At 38.0% G+C, this 27745-nt stretch overlaps 1 protein-coding gene across 2 annotated transcripts in view; it reads left to right on the top strand.

Annotated features, from left to right (window-relative positions):
* Window positions 1-27532, top strand: part of mdga1 (MAM domain containing glycosylphosphatidylinositol anchor 1) — a 175182-nt gene extending 147650 nt beyond the window's left edge. The window contains exons 12-18 of one of the 2 annotated variants that reach the window (XM_016674831.1): window positions 3131-3311; window positions 3432-3455; window positions 5847-5999; window positions 7004-7165; window positions 10866-10996; window positions 19888-20005; window positions 26123-27532. In XM_016674831.1, coding sequence (XP_016530317.1) covers window positions 3131-3311; window positions 3432-3455; window positions 5847-5999; window positions 7004-7165; window positions 10866-10996; window positions 19888-20005; window positions 26123-26208 — 855 coding nt within the window. In that variant the 3' untranslated portion in view covers window positions 26209-27532. The remainder of the gene's footprint in view (window positions 1-3130; window positions 3312-3431; window positions 3456-5846; window positions 6000-7003; window positions 7166-10865; window positions 10997-19887; window positions 20006-26122) is intronic. The other variant, XM_007559058.2, reaches the window with a different exon arrangement.
* Window positions 27533-27745: the final 213 nt, after the last annotated feature.

Below are 27745 nucleotides of genomic sequence, written 5' to 3'. Positions count from 1 at the left end.
CAAGTGATGCTCCTGCATGGCCTTTCCATGCACCCAACACTGCACCATACATAATACATTTAAGGAAATTTGGACGGTAATAGAAGGTGAATAGATTTTCAGTTATTGATATTTCATCCTGTCATTGCAGAAACGTTTTTCTTCTCTCCCTCCCCATGTCAGTTTGTCTGTATCTGTTCGTGGCCTATGTAGTTTTCTCTGGATGCCAATGAAGACACTCACCAGAAACCTTGAGAACAGTCACTTGAAACCTTGTCAGTTATTACGTTGCATTAATTTCAGCTGTTCAGAAAAGTGATATATGGGTCAAGTTTGTCACTGGTTGTAAGGTCAGAGCCAAACCCAAATAGTAAGCAGATTTAGAAATGTGTGAACCTCAGCTGAATTATAGCAAAAAATCTTAAGGGAAAAAAAATAACCCATTGCACAAGCAAGACAAGATAGATGATCAGGAAGTTACCATGGAAAAGTAATGCACCTAAAAAGTGGCAGGGTAATTAACAGATAAAACACAGGTGCAGATAAAAGGGGAAATAAGCACAGGTGAAGAGGGAGGGAGAATATTACATAAAGCTCAAGCTCTGTTTAAATTGGCCACAGCTTCACTCTCTAGTGCACTGTGTAGTGAGTAGTGCCATTTTAAAGTTTAATTGTAACTTTTCATCAACCATACAGCTACGTATTGCCTAATTATATAGATATTTTTTATCCTACAACTAGCAGGTAAATGTTTAAAAATCTTTTTTATTAGGGAATATAATGCAATTTGAGTTTGGCATCTTTTCTCAGATCTCCTCACCCCATGGCCATGCTACTCAACAGATCATGAAAGGACAGGGGCATCTCTACCTTTCTGAATCTGTCTTCTCCATGTCAGGAAGTGAGGAGAAGATCTCTGACCTCAAAGGCAGATGCAGAGGTCTTATAGCTTAAATAGTCCACACAGATTGTTAGTTCATGCTTTATATACTCAGTCAAAGGCGATTACGATCAAATGTGAAGGAGCGGCACAGGTCAAGTTTGCTGACTGAATCATCATTCAAGCGTCACCTAATCTTATACATGCTGAATCTTATAGTATGTTACTAAATGGATGAACGGTTTAATCTGAAAACCCACAGTTCCGTTTGCTTTGTTTGGTGTCAGGAAGTCGAGGTGGAGATCCTTCCTGACTGGGAACAGAGTGTGAAAAGTTGGATCAACTGGCCTGGACCTAGCCAGAATGGCAGTGAGAAAAGGAGAATGAACAGGCAGAACAGCTAGTGGCGCAGAGCCTGGTTAGGAAAGAAGGATTTGATTCAAAGCTCGCTGCCAAGTGCACACTTGGAGGGCTTGGGGCTGTGGCTGCCATGGGAGGCTCAAACAGTAATTGGAGTGAGAGAACCAAATTCCTGGCAGCCAGGGCATGACTCACTGTGGTCTTGTCAATAAAAATGATCAACTCTGCCAGGCTAAGTTTGAATTTGTGTTGGTTTATGGGAATACAATGGAAGCAACAAGACCTCAAACTGACTGCCAGAGGAAACCTGAGTAGGGAGGTCACGGTGTACGGAGCTGCATGTAGGAAGATTATAGGAAATGTTATTGGATCCAGAATCGTTAAGACTTTTGGAAATGTTTTTGATGTAGACCTGGAAGCAGTACATAGGTTTGATAGAAAAAAACCTGCTAGGTTGTATATTTTACTAAACAAATTGATATCCATGATTTCTTTTCATTTATTAATAACAAAACTGGTAAAATCCAAAGTTTTCTTCTTTTTACGTTTAGGTGGTTTGGAAAACTGAGATAAAAGAACAGATACACAAAAATGTAAAAGAAAACACTCATGGGGGTGATGGTGGTGTAGAGATTGAGCAGGATAGTAGCCAACTTTTATTTTTGTTAAAAACAATACATCGACAGGTGTACATGACATCATACTCAGCAAATGTGATACACATCTAAATAAAGGCGGCGCTACAGACAAATTGGAAGAATCGCCCAAGGCTCCATTAGCTGAACATTTAGAGTTGGTACACTGCACATTTACCATTACCACAAAATCACACACACAATATCTGCTCACACACACATAGAGAGAGAGAGAGAGACCTCTTCTTCATGCGTTACCTGATAATGGCATGCTGTGGGTGTACCAAGTTGTTATGGTGAAGTGGCTGACCTAATGCATTAGATTGAGTTCACTGTCAGGTCTTTAAGTAGCTGGGATCAGAGGCAGATACACAGCTAATGGATCCTTCTGTCCGTGGGTGGAATAACATAGCCATAGCTCTTTATTAAATGTGATGGTGACAGAAAAAAAAAAAAAAAAAAACTTAAAAAATGAGACAACAACTGGACTTGGTTAACATGATAATCCTTTTACATTTGTATGATCCACGGCCGGTTTAATTGATTTACAGTTGTTTATGTGGGAGGCGATGTGATTTGGTTGTGCATTGCAACGCTTGCTGAAAAGCAAAATAACTGAACAGAGACAGTTGCAGAAATGTGTTTGATTCCTGCTTCTCAAGTAATGGCTATTGAGTCCTTGTCATGTCATCATTATGGGAAATCACTTATTTCGCTGAGTGCTCTAAAACTGGACCAACATGTATTTTTTAGACCACAAATTGCTTGGAGATAGAGCTCCAAAGTAATATTGCATGCGGTGGCCTCCAAAGCTTTTAATTAGTAAAGAAGGACAGATTTGTTTTGGATTTTAAAAAAAAAGGAGACTTAAAATTTTATGGAATTGAAGGCTATCTAAGCCCAGTGGTATGATGTTCGGAAAAATGCCCAGAAGTGGTAAGTTTGTACTCACATTTACTAACTAAAATGGCTGCATCAGTGGTGTTGGTGGATAATTAAGACTTTGATAAAGGCATTTACAAATAGTGATAATACAAAGAAGAATTGGGCAACTGATAGTCTGGTTTCAGTAATGTAAGAAAGCACATCAGGTATATTTCTTATGTTTTGAGTGAACATTACCTATGCCCACTTTTAGTTTAGGGATGAGGAATGATGACTGGCAGTGGTGAATATATGAATTTCCGTGCCAAATACAGTGAGAGCGGGATTCATCATACTCCTGCGGCATTACTCTTCTAATATTTGCAAAATGTTTTGCATTTCACCTGCACAGAACAAGCAGAACCTGGTGTCAAAGCAAATAGACCTGAAGGGTAAGGAGCCAGAGAAAGGCGTGCTGATGTCCCACATAATAACAGACCTGAGAATTCCCCTGTCCTATGAGATTCGACTGGCTCCCATCACCACCTACAGCACAGGGGACTATGTCAGCCGAATCATTTTGTACTCAGAACGTAAGTCTCTTTTCACATCCTTCGTTTTTGTGTAAAGAATTAGGATGTTTATGAATATGCTCAAAACACAGATAATAATGTGCTTATCTAGATAATAATGCAAATGTAATTTTCTTACAGCCTACACATATCCACGATCTTCAGGTAAGACCAAACAAATATTATTTCTTTTTTCCACTTTTCCATTTTAAAGTGAGGAATACTCTTTTTCAGACCTTACTCCTCAAACTAAGGATGCTTATGCTATAATTTTGTTGCCCATCACTGTTAATCTACTTTAGAAGAATTTGGGTTCAATTTGATTTAACACTACTAGTATGCCATTGAGTTTGCAAGAGGAACAGTCACAGAGCCAGACTGGGTAGCATAACCACTCAGAGTTTTCCGATAGGGAGTCATTGACACCTTCTATAGGGCAGGTTAGCCACAAAAGGTCATTGCTAAGAAGTTGGCGCTTTACAGAGTGCTAAGTCCACACATATTAATGGTAGGTTAAAAGTTATGTAAAAGTGTGCATAAGCAACTGTCAGGCATAACCACAAACTTATGATGATTGAAAGCAAAGCCCATTTAAAAGCCAGGGGAAATTCAAAGTGTATGGACTGCTGAAAGAGGAAACACACAGACAAAAGACATAAGCTTCAACTATCACATTATTTGTGTTAAGCCACTTCTGCACCAGACACTAAATTAGAAACTTTTCACCTATGCTGAGGAGGAAAAGTAGTTGGCTGTTGCTTACTAGTCCAAAGTCCCTTTTTTTAAATATGAACATGCATTGTGCAACAGTGGAAAGGCACAGAATCCTCATTGCTTTATGCCCAGTGAGAAGGTTTCACAGTATTTGATGCTTTGTCAAATGCCAGAGCCAACAATTGAGCTGAAGGCCGCTAGTAAACTGACCTGGGTGCAACACGTTAGCAGAGCCTCTATCTGATCATCATCAACCCACTATACATTGATGGATTTATAGAAAATAACAATAACTTTTCTTTATCAAAAACAAATTTTAAATGGTCTTATGTCATATTGTAATTTTTGGAAAAACTGAATTTGGGGTTTTCCTTTAGCTATAAAGAATAATCTCCCAATTTTATGAGAAATAAATGCTTAATATGCAACACTCTCTGTGGTACAAATCTATATCATAGATAAATGTTAGATGACACCTGCCTTACTAAAGTGGAACAGTCTGATTTGCAAGCATATCTTTATGTTACAGACAAAAGGGAGTTAAAAATGTGAAAAGATAATTAAATATAATATAAAATTAAATTATAAAAGACATAGTTTTATCAGGTTATGGACCAATACTGTTGAAACATGCTATATCAAACTGTACAATTTAGCCTCCTTTTCCCCTGCATTTATTGGTTTTATTAAACACACTCCACTGTCTCCATGCATCTCATCCCCGTCGTTCTCAGTCAGTCGGGTCTTCTGTGTTTTGTTCATTAAGAGACACGCTGCATTTTCCTGCCAGGAGTGGCAGTTGGCTCTGCCAGGGTGAAGCAATTAAAACAACAGCAGATTGGAACAGACTGCGGGAACAACGGTGTAAATTGAAAGCGGTGCATGAAGTGGAGAAGGGTGTGAATAGTAATAGATTAGCTCCCTGAAACAAAAGAGAGCGCGCGGGCCATCCTCATGGGGAGCGAGAACCACGAGCATCTTTATCAGATTGCATGTCTGCGTGTCTCCGGGATGCTGTCAGCTTGGATGGTTTTAGACGGCTGTTGTCACACTCTTCTGTCTAGTGAGTCTTTGATAATGGCAAAGCCCACCAGATGGGCTAATGAAGGTGACAACACCATAGAGAAAAGCCACTTTATCTTGCTTAACAAGAGACATCAGCATTAGGTGTGATGAAATATGCTGTTTCTGACGTTCACTGTAACTCAAAAGGAAACAAGTAAATCTGAAGACAAGAAAGTAATTTCAAAGATCCCAGAAGAATATACAGTAAAACTAAATCTGATCACATCACCAGTCTATATCTTTGAGTACAATTATATTTTACATTATGAAAGTGTAACCACCTTGGGGAATTTTTTTTTATGTGTCTTTAACTTTTGCTTCTTTGTCAATCAAAACCTCCCTGAATGTACATGTTAGTGTTAGTTACTGTTTCAATCATGTAATATAAATCGGGGTGGGGGGGTTGAATGTGCAGCACAAAATAAGAACTGACTTGGAAAATAAATCTACATTTATTTTTCAGGTTGGTGTACATAAAGTGGGATCTGCTTTTCTCAGACATAAGATGGCAAGAGGCCAAATCGTAATATCTAACTTGCCTTCCTCACTGTGTCTATCATCTTTTTAGTTTGTTGACTCTGTAGTGCATTTCGAGGAGGTAATTTTTTACAAATTTATTGTTGGCATGTTTTGGGAAACTTGATCAAAGACATTTCATCACCTGCAGCTTGTCCTATCGCCAATATAATATATTATGAATAAAATGAATAAAAGTTTTTTTTCCCCCTTTTTCTTCTGTCTCTCATTTCTTTTCATCCATGTATTCACACATCTTAGACCAGGTGTGTGGGTTTGAGGATGACCGGATCTGTGGCTTCTCTCAAGACCGGAGCGATAACTTTGATTGGACAAGACAGAATAATCTGACGCACAATCCCAAACGATCTGCGAATACTGGACCAGAGACTGACCGCAGTGGAACAAAAGAGGGTAAGGAAATGGGGAAGTCGTCTTAAAACTGACCTTGTTTCTGTAGAGAAACATGGAAGCAGTGGTTGAAGAGGCAGAAACTCGGGCATGGAAGGAATTCTGAGTTTTGGCTTTGGAGAAATACTTTTAGTTAGCCTTATCATTTGAAATGTGTGCATGAGTGGATATTGAGCCATGTCATGATTAAGTATTTAAAATAAAAGAATACATTGGCCAATACTGATGCAACATTCACATCAAAGGTGCACAAAAATGTGTGTACAATAATGGTTCAAAAGTATTTGCTGAAAAGTTAAAGTTGTGTCTTCAACTGCTAGATTATTCAGTGTCAACAGTGGCTCTGTTTTGATTGTCACAGTCTGTCTGACAGCATCTGCATAAAGATGAACTTAATTAATTAAAATAATTTTCAAAGCGTATGTCCTCTATAAAAGTGTTATACAATGTTCTGCTGGAGCACCAAAATGCAGAAACTATCTGGCATAAAGCAGTTGATAGTTAAACAAAATTATTATTTAATGTGAATCAAAATGTGCACCCTGCAGAAACGGAATATGAAAAAAAAACAGAAATCCAACAATGAAACAACAGAGCTGACAGGAATAAATGAATGATCAAATGAAGCTGTAGCAGCTTGTATAAATGTAATAGTTTGCAAATATAACATTTCAGCAGAGTATATGTTTTACATAATTATGCCACAACAAGCAAGCACAAGAAAGCTAATGTAATTCTGTTGTCATGGCAGACTAAAAATAAGGCTTAGGAAACTATGATCTTTGCTTGTTGATTGTTGAACCATGCTGGAGAACGAAGGAAATGCTATTAATTAAATTGGATTTTCAGTGTTAATTTCATCTCCAAACAATTGCAAAAACATTGCAAATCATTGCCTGTGACCCTGTTATTTAAACACTGATTCACTGTCTTGACTTTTAATGACTCCTTGACAGCTCAGAATCAAATCTCAGCTCTAATTCTTTTTGTTTCCTGGCTGATTGCAGGGTATTACATGTACATCGAAGCATCACGGCCGCGTGCTCAAGGCGACAAGGCTCGTCTTCTCTCTCCACTTTTTAATGTGTCTTCAGTCAGGGGTCCCAAGGGCTCCGGCCGAGTCCCGTACTGCGTCTCCTTCTATTATCACATGAAGGGCAAACATATTGGTGAGTGCTCACAAACATTCACATAATTTCAATTATCATATAAAGGCAATCGTAGAAGCACATTGCACAAGAATATACTAGCAGAAACATTCACATCTATCTTCGGGCAAAGGCTGAATTTGGAGCTCGACCCCTATGTGTGGAGCTTGTGTGACACAATAACGCAGAGTGTGTGTGTTTGCAGGACACACAGATTATTCGGGGTGGGTGTTAAAGGGTGTGCCCTAGGATGTTATCAGTGTTCTGTTTGCACGTTTTTGCTTGTGCATCAGTGTGTCTGCATTTGTGTGCATTTGGAGGTGGCTAAAGGGGGCAGAGGCTTTGTGATTTATGGAAGGGGCAAGATACAATCAGTCATCTGGCAGAGCTGTTCATCATAATATGTTCTGTCACGGCGCTAGAATGCACACACAGTTGCACACACACACACACACACACACATGTACACAGACCAGAACACTAATAAATGAAAACACTGGCTTCAATTCACTGCTCTTAAATAATGTATGCATGAACACAAACAGCAACAACACTGTAACCACACTTAAACAACACTATAAGGTCATGATCATCATGCTCTCATCTTGTGGAGGAATTTGCTCCACTTTTTTACATTACCTATTTCATTGTGGTTTCATTTTACTCTTCTGTTCTCAGAGTTTTTAGCCAATTTTTTATACATTTTCTGCTCCAACTGTTCTGCTTGATTACCCGGTTCTTGTCAAACTTTAGCTGTTTAGCGAATGTCATTTTAAATATTTCAAGTATATTTGAGTACAAAGATGAGTTTAAAGTCAAGCTGATGACTGAGGTTTTCAAGATCCCTGTAGAAAAAAGTAGCCTGTATTTTGACTGATGTTGACAGTCCAACAGCTAACACAGCAGTGTGTATCGCAAAGTGATATATGAATGGATCAATGTGTTAAAATGTAGGCATGATGAGAAAGTTATACCTGTCAATCAAGCAGCCAGAAAAAAGTTAAAAAAAAAAATCTGAACTTCAGTTATCCTCATTAAATTCATCAAAACTAAGAACTCCCACCATTGTCGATCTACAGCACATTACAACCAAAAGCATGTATTTTTTCAAACTATTTTGACTTTTTGACTGACAAAATGCAGCTGAAAAATAGATAAAATCTTGTAATTCTTCAATTTTCTTGTCTATTCAATCTTATTACATAAAAAATTTCTCATTACATTGTTTTACTCTTTTATATGTTAAGGTTCTTACAAAGAAAAATGAGGACCAGCAGGCCAATTTAAAAGTTAAAAAACTTAAAAATATGTTTTTAAAACTTATTGTTTTAAGTTTTAGACTTCAAAATGAAACTGCAACTGTTTAACCATTACATAAACTAATATCACACAGCAGTTCTCCTTAATTCTTGACAAGCTGTCGTTTCCTGTCGTTAGGCTGTTTGTATTTTGTGGATCTGGACAAATTCAAAGACTCAAATGGCTTTTTGGACAATAAAGGCTCCGCCCCCGTCTTATGCCTTTATGCTTGAGATTCAACACTTAAATGTTGTTGAAAAAGGCAGTACTGATTAAATGTCTCTGGGGCAGGATAAAAAAAATAAAATAAAAAAAAAATAAAAAATGTAGCAAAAAAAAATATGCTACAACATAAAAAGGGAAGACGGCCTTATACTTACTGTTAGGTACTAGTAGTGAAAGAGTTGGACCAAATCTTATAGACATACCTCAGGTAATGTTTCTCTGCTCCTCTTTGGGATCACTGTCAGCAACAATAAACTACATTTAATTAGTTTTTGTTGGTCATTGGATAAGTGTTTAGAACTGTTGTTGAGAGCAGCAAGTCGTGCGTAAATACATTCACTGGAATGTTTTAAAGACTAAAGTTTCCAAATGTAATTTTTTTTTTGTTTGGATAAAACTTTTAGCACTTTATGCATACAGTACTTCCATGTAAGTGACATCCAAATCTCACTTAGTTTCACCTTTTTAGATTTTACTTTTGGTTCTGACTATAAATGACTGCAAAAAATGGAGTGATAACGAAGGGTTAGCAGGATGTTGCAGGGAATAAAGGCTTTATTTCAGTCATCCAAATGAAATAACCCATTTGAGTTAAAAAGCATTAGTTCATGCATGTCAGTTTGTGAGGCTGTGGCTCTCTTGTACGTTCTCCTCATACGACGTTGTGGATAAGTAGGTCTGATAGAGCTGTTCCTCTGACACTTTTATCACCACACTTTGCCATGCCTTTGACCAATCAATAGGCTGCCTATCAGAGTCTTCTTTATCCTGTGCAGTTTATGTGGACCTGCAGGAGTAGGCGTGTGTGTGTGTGTGTGTGTGCGTGTGTGTGTGTGTGTGTGTGTCGGTGGCAAAAGAGAATAGCTGAACAAAAAAAGGAACAATATGAGGCTTTAATATGTGGTTGTAGACTGAAAGACTGTGTGTGCGTGTGTGTGTGTTTATGAAAATAGATAGCATATTATTTTTAACAGCACTTAGTCACCTCATCTGTGATTTCCTCTATTATTTATAATCATTTTATTTCTTTTCTTCTGTTTTTTTTTGTTTTGTTTTGTTTTGTTTTTTTTCAAAATATTTGCTTTTCCTTTGTTCAATTTACTCATTCTCCAAGATCCCTTTCTATTTCAAGTAATATTTGTCTGGGGAAGACATTTCTGATACGCATCATTTCTGTGGTTGCTTAGTGATGAAAACAGTGTTTCCAGCCTTAATGCTGATTCAAACTTCACTTCTGAATACAGCTTCCTTTGAGTTAATATTTCTTCATCACACTCAAAACAAAAATATCCATGTCTGAAAACAAAATAATAAATAATCTATATAAATATAGATATCAATGTATTTCTATTTATATTATTACCATTTATTTAGCAAAAAAAAGCCCAACTCGTTTAGTACTTGAGGGTTTCTTTGCACAGGTACTTTTTTTTTTTTTTGCCGTTTTTCAGCCTTCTGAAGAGGTTTTATCTCAATCAAGGTTTGAATAATGCTACCATGTAAACGCAGCACACATTTAATACAGAAGGGATTGCTGATGTGCAGACATATAGATACTACTTCTGTCTGCACACCCATTAATGCCACATGTAGTGCACGGATGCCCCCTGCTTGTGTATTTGTTTAGAAGACTGGTGGTTGGTTAATGTTCCAATTAGGGGCTGGCTGGTGGTCGTTAAGAAGATGAATGATTCTCTCACATCCTAGAGGGCTGAGTGAGATAGAGACAAGAGGGAGCGAGCCTATTAGGGCCCCTTCTCATAGCTCACACAGTGTTTCTTTCCTTACACTAACACATCACACGAGAGCCAAGTGTGTATACTGTAAATATACTAAAAGAGAAAGGTTAATTAACACGTTCAACGACTGCCTTTCCTATTCTTCTCCCATGTTCTCTGCCGTGCTTTACAGCTGTGTCAAAGTAGGCCTTTTTGGTGTGTTGCCATTTCACACTTTTTAGGAGAAATCTCAACGTCAGAAAGTCTCGCAGATTAAACGTCTCACCTAAATGTCATAAAGGCTTGCTTTTAGGTGCCTCCTTTTCTGCATGTCTTTAGTGACAAAAGATTTTAACTTGACCTATTCCTTTGTTTACTGTTTTGTTCCTGAATTTTCTGGAAAAATAAATCTTTTGTCATAGTGAGAACATGACAGTTACAGATTCACCATTTGTCGTCGATGTGTAACTTTTTCACAGGGATGCTCAATGTTCTTCTGAGGGTGAGAAGTATTGCACCTGTGGATTCAGTGGTGTGGACAAAATCAGGTCATCAGGGCCCAGACTGGAGTAAAGCCTACTTTGACATCAGCCCCAGCGGACCCTTCCAGGTAAAACCTCTATCACCGGTCTTCTCTCCAACACAGGGAACAGCAAAGTCAATAATATAGCAGTGAAGAACCTGCACACGTAAATCTTTCGATAGGATTTCAAATATAAAACCGATATCTAGAGAAAAACCTCAGCAGTTCTGAGACGGGAACCCGTGTGTTTGTTTGAATGACAGTAGGGCCCCTCCCCGTCTGCCCTGCCTCATCACACTCAGCAATTGAGATGTGTTGCGTGAAATTCAGAACGTGACCTGCAGGTATGACCCAGTCATCTGGTAAGGGAAAAACATGCAGTGTCCTCTCTACTGTTAACGTGACTTTTGAAGAATCCAGCCTCTCTAAAGGCAATTCGGCCCCCAGTGTTTGCTCCTTGATTTTTATCATGGCCCACCACTGTCGCTTTGGCTCACTCAACGGAGGCAGAAGAAAAAATAAATAAATTACAACTCCTTTTTGCTTGTCATCTCTCTCTCATCTTTTTGACATTTCTTTTAGTGCAGCCATTTCTTCTCCACTATGTCTTCCCCAGAAGAAAGACCTCTGATACAGCCAGAAATTAACAGGGGAGTTATATGTACATGGTTCACAGAATCCCACAAACAGTTGGACCTGAAAGTTTGCCTTGAATAAAATTTTATACTTTTTTTTTTTTTTTTACAATGTATTTTCTGCAGCGACTTTAAGTCTGCAAAGGAAAATCAGTGAATAAAGACTTACAGCCTCATATTTACTTCTGGAAAGGTTGCTACCTCACAGCAATAGGACACCCAATAAAATATTATGTTCTTTATTAAGAAGTCATCTCATATTGGTGTAATTTTGCTCATTAACAGACATCAATAAAATTGTTTGTTGAAGCTGAGGAAAAGGTTTGGTAACCCTAATAGCTACTGTTCGCCATTAGGCTTAAATACCTTCAGAGAGAAGCATTGATGGAAGCCAACCTGAAAGTAAAAGACTAAATAACAGGTGACAAGGATGTGTTGGAACGACAGACATGTTTTGCTGGTCCTAGACCTGTACAGGTCATGGTTAGAGGAAGGGTCTGTCCTGATGGTCTTCTCTGCAGACCTAATTGTTTGCTACAGTTTGAGTCTGTCCTGTTACGTGGATGAGCCCAACCGCACAGAGATGGATGAACACATGACAGACTGTATGCTGGCAGTGTAGAAAATGAACAGCAGCTCATGTGGAAAGATGAACTCTTTAAGTTGCCGTAGGACATGTACTCTGCTGAGAAATCTAAGTGTGGATTCTAGGGACTGGAAGTTATTCACAGATGTCACATTAAGGATGTTGAGAGGAAGCAGCATAGGGGGGGTTCTCCTGAAGTCCACTGTCATCGCCACTGTCTTTAGTGGGTTTAGCTCCAGGTGGGTCTGTCTGCACCAGTGAACCAACCGATCCACCTCATGTGTGCATGCAGGACAATGACAGTGTCCTGATACAGTCTGTGTCCTGATAATGAACAGCTGGGTTTGCAGGCATTTGAATACAAGGGGAGTAAAACTGGTGTTGATGCTTCCTGAGCTGGAGAAATGACCTTCCAGCTGATCAGCGAGGAAGTTGGTGATCCACTGGCATGTGGAGGCTGGTACAGTGAGCTGGATGAGCTTCTGGTGGGAGATGTCTGGGTTGATAGTGTTGAAGGAAGACCTGAAGTCTACAAAAAGAAAATCCTGGCGTATGTCCTTGGATGGTCGAAGAGGCACTGGATGAAGCGCTGACTCAAATTGACTGCATCCTCTGCCGACCTGCTGGCTCAGTCAGCAAACTGCAGGGGGTCCAGCATGGGGCCTGTGATGTCTTTCAGATGATTCATCAGCTGGCGCTCAAAGGTTTTTATAACCACAGATGTCAGAGCTAAAATGTAAGGTAGAACTCTTAGCACCTAATTGACTTGTAATACTACACAGATAAAAAAAAAGTAAAGTGTTGTTTTGTAGACTTTACTTAGTTGTCACTTTGTATTTTTCAGGTTTATAGGACAGTCAAAGTTCAAATGAATCGGTCACATTCAGTCAATGTTGAGGGAAGTGCACTGGGAGACATGGCAGAAAGAAGGCCTGTGTTTTAGTGCTGTCTGTTGACACATCACTGAGCATCTTTGGCTCTCTGGCTGCTTGTCTTTTGCTTGTTTTTTCCCTGTAGGCACATGGCAAAACAAACTCAATGACTCAGTCCAGCTTTCCGATTGACGCCATGCATCCGCTCATCACACTCATTTTCCCATCTTTGCTTACTCATTTTCTGTGTATGTTTGTGATAAGGTGTGTCTACCACAGCCAAGAATGCTACCCAGGAAACAGCATTGACAGCCTTTGTGCAATCTCTTTCCGATTTTGTTTTTCATTTGTTTCCTCTTTTTCTGTGGGGAACCAGATGGGTCAATTGCTTCATACTGTCCTGTCTCAGGGCTGATAACACAATAAATCTAAAAACAAACGTTTTCAACTGTTGTGCTGACTGCCCTTCAATTGTTCACCATGTACTTAAATGAACTTCACACACAACTTACATTTCAGTAATCATTACATTGGGATCAGTCTGTGGATCATTTGATAGCTCTATATGAGTTAAGGATCCCTGCTAGTTTTGTTGTAATGATTTCACATGCTGTTCACGTGCGGTGTTTTGTTAATGTGGGCTGAAGTCATTTCCTCAGTATTTATGATGCTTTTGCAACAATATGTTTTATAAAGGTCAACAATTTTCTGAATCAGTGGGTGTAGCATATGCTTTATACCTTCCATCTACAAATCCCTGCATTTCTTATGTGAACTCATACATATGTTGTTATATATGTTTTTTTCCTAAACTATGTCATTTATTATTATTATTATTTATTTATTTATTTAATTAATTTATTTATTTTATGCAGGTCTAGTCCCCAGAACTCCACCTTACATTCACAGGATAAATCCCAACAAATCGTATCCCAGGAGTTTCCGGGGGCCTCAGATGCTTCATCGTCTTGGTGACCCGCAACTTATAAATGTGTCTCTGCTCCAACACACCTGAGTTAAATAATGAGGTCATTAGCAGGACTCTGGATGACTTGACTGGCTGCTTATAAAGGGTGTTGAACTGGGGATACATCTGAAAGTTGCAGGACACTCGGCCTTCAGGTTAGGATTTGAAGACCCCTGCTGTGTCTCCTAACATAACAGATGTTCCTCTCAATAATGTGTTTACTTCTGAAATTAAAAAAAATAATAATAAAGTGTTTAAACAAAAATAAAAAAATATTACATTTGCAATTCCCAAGTGTTATTACCAACTCTGAAAGGAGATCTGTCAAGACAACCATAAGATAACCTCTTGTCTCTCTGTATTGTAGTGAGGCTATTGAATACAGTACAATACACTTTTCTTCTTGCACTTTCCAACCCGTAATGGAGAGCTCAGACATTCCTTGCATTTGTTTGAAAGCCTTTTAGCTGAAGTAGTTTTTTTTTTGTGTTTTTTTACCTGGGGATTCCAACCAATTCTTAGTATGTGTTTTCTTCAACATGGTCTCACAGAAATAATAAACTGTCAGCCTGCTTTTCAGGTGGAGGCATTTAAGGTGTTTAAATTACATGCTGGTGCCACAAAAAGCAACAAGCTTTTTCCTCCCCATACTCAGTTGCCAGGGTTACCAGATGGCAGCACAACTACTTTTAAGAAATGTCAAGTTATATTTGTGCCTTTTTTGAAATGAAAATTCTTTACATGATTTTATCTTTTAAAAACAAAGAAAATTATATCGTTGCAACAAGTCAATGATTTGATGAAATCTGCTGTCTCTTTAGATAGAAACTTTTTGAACTACTTTGAAAAATTAATTGAGCTTACTGTACTGTTTGGTGACTTCAAGTGCAATAGATGTGCGATTGAATTTAAATTATTATTATTATTTTTTAGTAAAGTGTCTCAAGGCAACATTTGTTGTGAATTAATGCTATTTAAATAACCTGAACATCAACATTCTGCCTCTGCCACCAAGTCAATATGTTCATAGGGCTTCATAAATGGTGCTTTATTGTAATGAGGAAAGTTATTTCATGGTAGGGACGGTCACCTCAAATCTGGTGTGTTTTTTGTTTTTCAAATGATATTCATTTTATCTTTAGCCTCACTTTAAATGTCAGTTCTACTTTATTATTTAGATGCCTCACATGCAGGATAACAAGCAGGTTTTTAAAATGATGATGCGAAGTAAATAAACGAACCACTGCAGAGAATTTAAGCTGATATGCGCTGAAACTGAGCATATTATTGGATGGCTGAATTGATAGGAGACTATTTGTTATATAATTTTTTACAGAACTTTGGTGGGATTTTTTTATAGCTTTTATTTTTCCCTTATCAAAATATTTTCCTTTTTGATCCTCTTAGTCTACTTATTTGCTCTTCCAACCAACAGACTAACAATATTTCACTCGATTCTTTAAAAGAGCAGCTATTGCTTTCTCATTTGGGACAAATTAGTGATGTTCTCTATGTTTTTTTTTTTTTTTTCAAACACCTGATTCACTTTTCATTTGGCTGTTTTAGTGTCTGACCTGTTATGTCAGAGATCTGACTTGGCTTGTTTTCTTTATGTTGACCTGATCAGCTACTTCCGCTGCTGCTTTAGAATAAAATTAATTTGATTTTAACTCTGTCTCGTAATAATCATAAAACTAATAAGTTGTATATTTTATTTGACTCACTACAACAGTTTAACTTTTATCAATTGAAATTTTATACTTATTTGTTTGTCTCCTGAGTATTTTTCCTTCCACCAATAAAAATATTATAAATTTTTGCCCAACTTGCTGGACCCATTATTTTCTCTTTAGTTTTTCCTTTTCAAAGATGTATAAGTTATTTAAATTCACTCAATTTCTTAGTGCAATGATGATATTCATTTTTATGAAGTGCAGAAGTGTCGATGGAGAGCACAAACTTTTTCATCTCATGCAAAACTCCATGGCTGCATACATGCCTTTTAGTTGCTGCTGCTCATCTTTGCATTTTCACTTTGTTTTTGCTCCTTCCATCAAATGTAAATATACCTTTTGAATAATGTTGCTGCTTACTTGTCTTACAAAAAAGATGTAGTCCACCCATTGTGTAATATTAAAACAAAAATGTATTGGAATTTGTATCCAATAAGTTAGCTTTCCAATTTAATTAATTTCATGCCCGCAAAGTTTTCTCTTTTTTAATTAGATAACTACATATTTAGAGATGAAATGAATTACATTAAAATAAAAAAGTCAATCACATTACAACAAATTCATAATGCTTTATTCCTCTTCTCTAAGCTCACAGTGAAATCCATTTCTAAAAATAAATTAAAAAATAGATTTGTGTTTGTGCTATTGTGCCACAATGGCACAAACACAGTAACACACTGTAGATCATTCGTTTCCTCTGACCCTTATTCGGATTAACCCAAGGCCATCTGTGTTCCTCACAGTGTCCCCGTACCTGAGGGGCATGTGGGAAACCAGGCCAACCTATATTTTCCTCGTGCCTTGCATTGCAGGGGGAATCTGCTCCGCGTTGGCATTTCAAAGTCCTCACTGTATATCTGCGAGTTCTTTTCCTTCTCTAACACATGCAAAGTCAATCATTTTTTTCTCCTCCTTCTCCCAAGACCGTGTCCCCTCTGGTGTGTGGACAGCACATCAATGGGAACATTAAAGGTTACAAGACTCGACAAAACAACACTCTCATAGCTCCAGCCTGACACCTGACTGTACCTCCTTTGATCCTGGAATCTCTTTCTGCACCTACACACTCACAGGTTGTCCATCTGGGTCATTTTTACTCTCACAGGTTGATAACAAGTCTGCACATTTTCAAATAAGTGTATTTGTTTTACGCCTACAAAAGATGTTGTACTACGGGAAGTCCCAACTGACAGTTTTGTCTTGTTGCAACAAATGATATAAGTATTAAGGATTTAATATGGGGTGTATGTTAAATCACATTATCTGTGACTTAAAGGGAAGTGTCAAAGTTAAATTTAGGGTTGGGTTTTAACCCTTTCATGCATAGTGGTCACTACAGTGGACAGCTAAATAAAAGCCATTTCCTTGTGCTTCTTGTGGATTTTTATGTTATAAATGCATGTCAACCGACCCGGTTGGCATGCAAGACGACTCTTGCAGGTAAAAAAAAAATTAATATTGTGACATCAGATAACCCCTAAACAACAATAACAATACTCTGGGGGATTTTGACATGTCTTTTCTACTGTGTGAAACTTTTAATGTATTTCTTGTTTCTATGTCATTTTCTGTACCTCTGTTCTGTAGTTAGCAGGCTTACTGTTGAATATTTAAGGCTTTTCTTTCCCTTTATTAGTCTACAAAGCTTTTCATGAACAACCTTGCTGCTCCCCAAGCTCAGAAACAGATGTAGTTGACTTCGAATTAGTCACCAGCAGTGCTTTATAAGTGTGAGGCACTGCTGACACAGCCGACTCACACTTCAGTTGGCTGTTTTTACACTACACGTTTGGTGAAAGGGCACAAGCCCATTTTCCCCATGAAAACATATATTTATACACTCTATGTACTGTATAGTATGTTGATTGTCTTTGCAGGAGTAATTACACATTGCGCGACTTGTATTGTACTTTAAATATGTTGTAGTTCTGTGTTTTTTGTGTGTAGAAACCCAGCGACAGTTCTGGGATTCCTTGACTCAATTATTTTTCTCATCTCCTGCAATTATACGACAATCTGGTATACTCCTTGTGGAGGAAGCAGTTGCAGGTGTATGGATGTACGCATCTAAAGCTCTAGTTAGTTGTCATTAGGGGTATTATTGTATGAATGCGTAAAACTTCATTCAGCTGCCAGAAACCTTTCCACAAAGAAAGTGCGTTACATTTCACCACAGCTAAGCAGTGACGAAACTGCTAGGAAGTATATATAAATTAGAGAACTCTGGACTTTTGGCCAATTAGCCTTTTCCCTCTCCTAAAGTTTTCTTCACAGCTTCCAGTCTGCCTAACAATCAAATCCCTTGCACAAATGAGCCGACCACCTAAATCCATATTATGCTGTCGACCTTCTTTTTATCCCCCTAAATACCACCCAATCAGCTTCAAGGTTTTCCTAGTTATATTATTTGTTCATTACGAGAAGGTTTCTCATTCCTCACCTAAATTAAAGTAAATAGTGCAAGGGTGGCACTGCACTCGTTCTTCCTTTCCTTTTATTAATGTCATTGATTGGACTCTATTTGGAGAGAAGGCGACTGAAAACCGAATGAAAATGTTAAAAGTCTCGTTCAGACAAAGAGTGAGTGTGGTCGCTTCAGAGAAGACTTCTTCAATATCCGCAGTCATTACACGGATGGTTGTGGACTGCATAAAACAATCAGCATACCCAGAAAGGAAACATTTCATAAATCTATACATACTCTTAATCAGAAATTAATCAAAGTTTGCGGGGAATCTTACATCGCTTTCACAGACTTTGGGTTCCCTCTCAGATGTGAATGAACTTGCATCACACGCTCACGGCTAGATTATTGGTTTCTGCCCAATGAATTTTATGTTTGATACCTCAACTTGACATCCCTGCTAGGCACTAACACCACAGTGCTCACAGATGAAAGCAACGGCAAAGGAAGGCATCAAACATGAGGTGTGTTCGCTGTGCTGTTTGCTCACCCATTCTTCACCTTTCATCCACCGAGAGCATGAGCGCTGAGGTCAGGCTTTTCCACTCGGTGGGTCGGAATCAGGTTAATGGAACCCACACTTGTTTTAGTTTGATATATTTACTCGCAAATTGATGGCAGGGCATGTCCCCTAACTGCAGCATGTTAGCGTGAACAGATGGAGTTTGTAAAGTGAAACCAGCCATGCGTTATTTGCCGTTCCTCTATGTCTGCACCTGCTCCTATTAACCCGAGCTTTAGCTATATGTGTAGAGGTGGTATATAAGCAAAGAGCAGACAGGTTGCTCTTCAGCAGGGAATTTCAACACACAGCAACACCTGTTGTTTTTTTTTTCTGTAAAGTTAGAGAGCCTTGCTCTAAAGTTAGCTGACAGATGATGTTGGAAATATTACTATATGTATTGACCAAACTTAAATTAGCTTGCTATTTCTGTAAAATTGAAAAATCGGTTAAACTATTAATGCATTGAAAATCATAGGTATTATTTACCCTTATGAAATGCTGCATTTGCCACATATTAAACTCCAGCAGTGGCTAGAAATGTGGGGTCTCTATTTTTTTCTGTATTTTGAAGAAACAAAGTTTCCTTGTTTGTTCTATTTTCCTTCCTCAGAAAGAATGTGCTTGTTTTTTTGATTAGCTGGGTGCAATGGGCTTTTGGTGCCTTTGTTACACCGCAGTAATTAGGCTGTCACTCAGAAACCAGATGGCTGTTGGCTAAAATGGGAAGTTTTCAGATGAGACTCCTGTTTAGTCTTGTTGTTGTGATCCCAGAAAACATTACTATACATAAGCGTGAATGCTAAGAATATTGTCTTCATATTTTCCAGTTTCCTGTCAGTGTATCTGTTTAAAGCTCTTTAAAAAAATATATAATTTTAAGTTTATCCCTAAATGTTTAAATATTTAAAGGTATAATTTCAGAAACCCAAGAAATGAGAAAAACAATGATAGGTTTTCTCTTTTCAGATATATTCCTATGGGAATGTAGAACATTTTGAGAATAGTTTCAATACAAGGTGAATGTAGGACCTTGTATTACAACTATACATGATTCAGTGAATGACTAACAGGTCCTTAACCAACCACAAAAATATCCCACCACATTTTTACCACTGACCACTCCACTGGTGTGGATCTGAGGCGGATGTTCTGGTTGTTGTTTACCTTTTAAATTAACTGACATAGCATCTTGCTCGTCTCTGTCTTTCCCAAACAGATTGTGTTTGAAGGAATCCGAGGCGCAGGCTTTGAGGGAGATATCGCCATTGACGATGTGTCCATCACCATAGGAAAGTGCAAGCAGGAGAACACGGTAGCCAACGCAGGTAAGACAGGTAAGATGTGACTGATGGGATATGACTGGTGCCCCAAGTGTGTGTGAAGAGAAATGCTTCTGAACATGCATAACAATTTTCACTTAGGGTGCGTTCACACTGCAGCCTGAAGTGACCCAATTCCGATTTTTTTGATGTAATGCGACCTGTATCTGATCTTTTCATGGCAGTGTGAACAGCACAGGTCGGATTCTTTTTCGAATCTGACCCATATCCGATACGTATCCGATTCAAATGCGACCATAACGTCCAGGTCGCTTTCATCCGAACTGAACGTCACTGATTCTCAACAAATCTCACTATTCTGCGTCCTGATAAGCGCAAGTGGGAAGAAAAACAACAACCATGATGGAATATATGAGGATTAAGTTGTTAATATGTTGCTCCGGCCGGACAACAACTTCAAATGTGTAAGCTAGCTCCACCGTTAGCCTCCATGTTTACTTCCGCAAACACTGAGCACTTCTTCTTTTTATGGCGGTTGGCAGAACTGCGCCCTCTACTGTGCATGCGGGACACTTTCAGGTCGTTTGCCCGTTTACACTGCAGAACGCATACAGGTCGCATTTACTGGCAGTGTGAACGGCCCCGGCAAAAAAATCGGAATTGCCAAAAAATCGGAATTGAGTCACTTCAGGCTGCAGTGTGAACGCACCCTAAGACAGCCAGCGCAGCATGTGTTAAAAGGTAGACAATTTAATTTAAGCTGAAATAATATTAGCTAACGCATAATATACAGACTGAAGAGAAAGAAAAAGTTTCTTTCTCTTTAGCTTTTAAGAGAAATAAATACCTGTTTCAGTATATAGAGGAAATAGAGGAAATATTTTTTCTTTGTGTCTTTCCTCAGCAGCAATTGTTTCACCCAATTTTACCTCTGTTTTCATTTTCTAATTTGTCACATCACACTCCTGCTGCCTTCCCTATATTCAACTTCATTATGCCTCACCTCTCCTCCTTGCTCGATCTTCCCCTCTGATAAATGTTTGCCTCTGCACACCATGCCTCATGTTGGAGAGGTTCAGTTATTTACCCTTCGGCGTGAAAAGGAAATGAAAGAACACCATTTGTTAAAAAAGTTTTTTATATATATAAAATAAGTGTAATTTCAAGATTGTAAATGACACAGAGGTAAAAACAAAAAAAGACAACTTTAAACTGCTAACACAATGTTTGTGGTTTTTAGGAAGAATTTCTGTAAAAGCTGAATCATAATTGTATGAATGTTACATGAATTTTACATGTTACATGACTTTTATTTGGGATCCCAGTTTGCAACTAAGCCAACAAGCTGTAAAAGCTTAATTTTATTGTCCTTGCTTTATCTTTGTTTTCATTCTGCATTGACACAATTTAGGTAACTAATAGTTACCTAAATTGTTACCTAAATTGTTACCTAAATTGTGTCAATGCAGAATATATTTATTAATTCACTGGATTATTACCTATTTTTGACCCAGCACCAGTACCAACATATAAATCAGGTTCTCACTAACTCTTGGTCACATTTAACAATATTTATTAGTTTCACATTTTTGTGCTACACGTTGAGCCATTTTGCATTATTTTAGCACAGAGTGCTATGGGTGGTGGATATGGAGGTAGCACTAGTGTGTACCTCACATAAATTTGCACCTGCACACATAAGACTTCTTCTGTCTAGTAATGATTTTAAGAAAAAGAAAAAAGCCACTTGATGAACTGAGATTAAACTCCTAAAACAGAAACACGGCCGTTATCAAGCAACTTTACCTTGAGGGTAACACACACACACACGCACACACACACACACACACACACACAGACACACACACGCGCGCATGCATGTTTGTGTGGCTATTTTTGTGGGGACTTTCCATTGACTTCCATTCATTTCTACAGCCTAAACCTTACCTTTACCCTTTTCCTAACCCTAATCATCACATACCTCACCCTAACCCTAACCAAAACTCAATTCATACCTTAGTCCTAACTCTGACCCCTGACCCAAAAGCAGGGTTTCCCCTTGTGGGGACCAGGCTCAGGTCCCCACAAGGAGCAATTGGTCCTCACAACGTAGTATATGTCAGGAAAATCGTCCCCACAAGGTATTACAAACAAACGCACACACACACACACAACACAGTTTCAGCAAAACACTTCATGTCAAAGTAAGCATGCGGAGTGACACAACTAGCCTAAAGGGTCAAAGAAAGAACAAAAGGTCAAAAACATAGAGAGACTAAAGTGTGTGAATCCACATGCTTTAGACTGCTAAAATGTGGTCAGAAGGATGGGAAGTAATGCTTTGTTGGTTCTGAAAAATTTGAATCCAAGACTCAAACTCAGAAACTATTTTATAGAAAGTACAGGCTCAGCACTGACTCAGCTGGCTTAGTCCATGCCGCCGCTGCTTTTAGTGTTCCTGTCCTCTTAATTCTTTTAAACTTGTGAAAAATACAGGCTAACAGTCAAAGACGCTAAATAAACCTCAAGCAGATCAAAAGGGCGGCAACTCCAGGAAGAAGTGAGACGTGTGATTTGAGTATTACAGCAACAAGCTTGATTTTATTCAGCAACATGTGGTGGGAATCTGCAGGGCTTTGTTAACTTTTGCTTGGATTTGTGACAGAGAAAATATCAGAGCCACAAAATCATCTCGTAGCAGCAAAAAACATGAATGTCAATGAATTATTAACAACTTGTGTTTTCTTTTTAAACCTTTTGGAACGTACCGCGTGAGATGCATGTGTATGAGCACGCCTACAAGCCTGTGCTGCAATGTAACACATATGTGCGTGTAACAACACTGGCGGATGGTGTAAATAATAGATGATGGCATAAACAGGAAGAGGAAAGCTCTTGAGCTCAAAGAGTGTGCATGTGCGATTGTGTCCTGCGGGTTCTTTGAGACTCGCATGGCACAGACAGATGGGTAATTATCAGGCGGGCGACACGAAAGTCTTTGCCCTTGCAAGAGACATACGTATGTCTCTTGCAATGTTACCTGCATTGGTTCTGCAAGGTAAAATAAGTAGCACATAATGAGTTTTCAGCACATAATGAAGTAGAAAGGAAACACAATTAAAAGAAGGTAAAATAACATGATGAATACAAGTTGCATCTCATGTAGTGAGCCTTAAAAGCACGAGTTCTGACCTTGTTTCTCCCGTCCAAAGTTCCTAAATAGGCTTAAGTACAGGTGTTGTTTTCCCACTGGGACTTTGTTTGCCCCATAGAGACCGATGCCATTCTGCCTCCCCCTTTTGTGGGAGAGGAACCAAGCTCAGTCGTGTCCCCCATCATGGAAAACCAAGCTGTGTCTCATGCACAAACCACACAAAATCCCGCATCTAAAAAAGATTCACCTGCAGATTTTATTTTTATTTTTTGAAAGGATAGTCTGAAAGTGTTCTGCTGGGCTAACATTACTTTCAGCATCAAGCACAATCTCCAGCTTCGTGGCTGAAAAAAATGTTGAATAGTCCGGTTATCCTGGCCTGAGTTATGATTTCCCAGGCCAACAAGTGGTCGGCATTTTGAACTTCAACCTGACCCAAATAAGCACACACCACATGCTGTGTAAAAATGACATAAAAACAAATCAAAACCTAAAGTTTTTCCATTTATTACCGCTATGAATAAGCAGCCTACATTTAACAATGCTCACATTTATATCAGGTTAACTGAGTGTATACACAAGGGACTCTTGTGCTAAATGAAAGATGATTGCCTCTGACTTATTTAGTGCAACTCCAGCTGCACAAATCACAAAGCTCCACCTGGCTTATGTTGTTCATGGATCAAAGGAGATGGTAAAAGAAAATGGTACCTTTACAAAAAAAAAAAAAAATGAAATCAATCTCTCTTAAGTGGCTTTTTATCAGAATTGACATTTCCAGTAACACGTAAGACTTTAGTCTACATTCTTACGAAGGGGTGGGAAACCTTTACAGCCAGAAATTTTAGAAATCCAAAATGTTTCTGGCACAGCTTCACTGACTCAAAGTGACTTTTGTAAGTAGATCATGTCTCGGTAATATAAATTGTTTGTGATATATTTAAAATACACATAGAGTGTTGAACATGGTAAAATCCATACTATTTGCTGATGATACAAGCAGGGAGAATTTTCTGAAGCTTTTGGAGATGATCCCCTCAGAAATGAAAATAAATTAAAGCAATTGTTTGGCAAAAAAAAAAACTGTCATTAATTGTATAAAGAACTAAATGCATGCATATGCAAACCACACTATTCCAGCACAATGGTATAAATAATATACAATTGAGCATTTCAATTGGACTTACAATGTCAATCAGAAAGCGTAATGAGGAATCAAAATAAACGTGCGTTAAAATTCCAAATGAAGACTTGAAAGACCGAAGAAATACCATCAGAAATACGGACATGATAAGAGGGGAACAAAAGCTGCTAATTTAAAGGCTGTGATGAGTAGCTCATACCTGGTTATTGAGTTGCTCAGAATAGATTTCTAGACGAAATAGACCAACAGTAAGAGAATATGTGACTTTATAGAAAGTTAAAACAAAAAGACCACAAAGCTTTCAACAGATTTCTGCACTAACAATAAATAAATAAATAAAAAACACTACACGACTAAATGGTCAAAATAAAAAATCCATTGATCCTAACAAGAACACCAGATTCTGTTTCAATTTATTGTCCATCTTCTGTGCTACAGGAATGTGGAGTGCACTGTTTATTGATCTGAGCTTTATTATAGATATTGATTTTGTGCCTGAGGGATGGACAGTTCTTATGAAATCATACTGATTTTGGAATACACGACACACTCTTTTATTCATAAAACTTTGTTGAAGTAGGTAACAATTTTAATTTCTTTATGAAGTCTATACTGTTTGTATAGTAGAAGAGATGATGGCTGGTATGAGTGTATAACTTTGAAAGGAAAATAAGATTTTAACATTGTGAAATAAACTTCATTTGATCCTGAATGTCCAGCTGACGATTGAGTTTATCTAAAAACATGTTGAACAACTATTCCAAACAAAGATTAGAGCTATGGACTGATTTTAATGAGTCTGGAATTTGTTGTTTGCTCTTCTATTTTTTTACTGGTCCTTTTCATTTCAGCTCACTTTGCTCATCCAAGAAACACTCTATTTATATTTTATGACATCATCCATCATCATCATCATCATCATCATCATCATCGCTGCAGAACTGATAAGGAAATGTTAGTCCGTTTAAGCACATCAGTCTTAAACTCATCAAAAACACCCCGTCAGGGGAGTTCATGAGGAATTGCAGCCTCCTGTTGTTCTTTTTATTTTGCCCTGGATTTACAAAACAAATTGCACTAAATACATGCAGGGGCAAACAGTTCAGGAGATGGAAGCAATTTGCACCTACGTTTGCATCAGCTATACAGTAGTAATAATGAAATAAACCATTTTGTGAGATACAAATGCTTCTTTTTCCTGTTGTTTTTGTTACTTTCATTGATTCAATTATTGATCTTATGAGGCATTGCTCTAAACTTTAAAAACAAGGAGAATGACAGATTCTTTATTGCCTCTGTGTTCCACAACTCACATGGATTGTTGTAACAAAGTTAGTTAATTTAATTTTCTATAACTTTTACTGTCTTCTGTAATTAACGTTTATATGTTGTGTCATAATTTGCGAACTATTGAGCACACCTGAATATAAGCCACACACACTACTTTTGAAAATCAAAAAGTGTGCATAGCCGCATTGTACTATGAGATATAAGCATAGAAAGATTTTGTATTTTTTTTTAACATCTAATGAAATACATACTGGTAATATAAACACATACATGCATACCTCTATCTCTGGTTTTTCAAACTAAATTCATATGTTGTACTTTCTGTAAATGTCAGCAAACTGTGCAGAGACATTAAGTGCTCGGTGAAGCTATTTTAAGAGCAGTTATGCCTCTAATTTGAGAATTTAAATCATTAATAAACTAAAATTTGGCCAAATGTAGCACCTCCAATTAACTTTGTGAACACACCTTATAGTGTTTTGATTCACAAAAATCATTTAAACTGTTCAAAAGTCAAGTGTAAATGCACTGCCTCTTTGCATAAACTGATATTACTTTTTCTGTTTTTGCCTTCTTCCCGTAGTTCTTATTGGAGGATCACGGTCACTCCCACTGGCCAGGTGGCTGACCTTTGGCCTCTCCTGCTCCCTCTCACTCCTCTACAGATGATGAGCACTTCCCACCAGAGCACCACCACTTGTCTGTACTAACAGACACTGCCCTGACTCGCGCTTTTTAAATTCCCCTTTCTCCTCCTCCTCCTCCTCTCTGCCTCCTCTCTTGTACATGTGTCGTCACTCGTCGCTCCTCCTCGCTCGCTGTCATATTCCTCCTGCCTTATATCGGTTCCATTCCTATGTCACAAAGATCTATCAGTTTGTCAACTTTCTGTCCTCCTCTTTCTTTGACTGTTGCAGCATTTATGCTCAGAGTATAATCATCTGACTCACAATCTGTATTAAGGGTTGACATACTTGTAGAAGAGTAAATCTTTCACCTCAAACACTATGATAGGAACACCTTATTCATATTAGTGTCTCTTTCTTGCCTTTCTCTGTGCTTCATCAGCCTTGTTTGTCCATGTGCATCCTGTTTGTAACCATCCACCCTCCCCTCCAACCACCGTATCCCACACTCCTGGCGCCCTATTTCCAGACACAGCAAAGTGTCGGACACGCTACCAAAGATGACAAAGAACCTGAGGGAATAAAACGAAAAACAGGGATTCCAAAAAGAAAAGTGAGAAAAGAAGCAGGAGAATATAAAAAAAAGGGATTTTTTTTTTTTTTTTTTACAAAGACTGCCATCTTTTTTGCATCGTTCTTTGGGGTAGTTGGAAACTACCGACAAAGAGATGAAGAACCACATGAATGAATCAAGCAAAAATAATTGCTTGTGGAAAAAGGACGCATATAAAGAGGATGATGAAAGCTGGATGCCCCGAGTAGCCTCTCTGCTTGCCACAAAAGACAAACCTCAGTGCGGACTATACGTGTACATTTACCTCTCTCTATACATACATATATATATCTATATATTAAATATAACAAAATTTAAACTAAAAGACTACAAGGACAATGGAGGACTGTAGTAAGTAAAATTAAAGAAGCACAATGTTTATACTACTCTGTTGTACCTTTGAGTTTTATTTCACTTCCTATGTGATGTTGCAGTCAAATCTTTTCAATGTTTTTGATATTTTGGAGGGTTTTTTTGTTTCGCCATATTAAGGATCAACGACAATGAGTAATAAAGTATTATTATATTCATATCTATACGATGTAGAGAGGATGATTTATGGTCTTGAACCTGATCTGAGCACCCAGAGGGAATACACACATGACTCAAGCCATCTGGATAGAAACCACAACCTTTTCTTTTGCACCAACACTAAAAGATACACACCTCTAAACATACATTGCACAAACACACACTCATCTATCCTTGTTGCCTTCACCGTAAACCCTGCAGAAAGACCGCTTCTTGAATAAAGAAAAAAAAAAGAATGGTTGACAAGATTTTAACGACTATATTGATGCACTTGTTTTTGTAAAAAAAAAAATGAACAAATGTTTAAATTACTAAATAGAAGCAAAATTCCTGATATAAAGAAAATTAAAGTGTTGAAAAATATTAAGAAAACCCTTTTCCCTGATTTCTTTTTAACATTTGATGCTTTGTATGGATATTTCACAGCAGGATTTCT

The sequence above is a fragment of the Poecilia formosa genome, unplaced genomic scaffold (genome assembly GCF_000485575.1).
Source record: "Poecilia formosa unplaced genomic scaffold, Poecilia_formosa-5.1.2 Scaffold102, whole genome shotgun sequence".
Taxonomy (NCBI): Eukaryota; Metazoa; Chordata; class Actinopteri; order Cyprinodontiformes; family Poeciliidae; genus Poecilia; species Poecilia formosa.
This window is presented reverse-complemented; position numbering and strand designations above follow the sequence as displayed.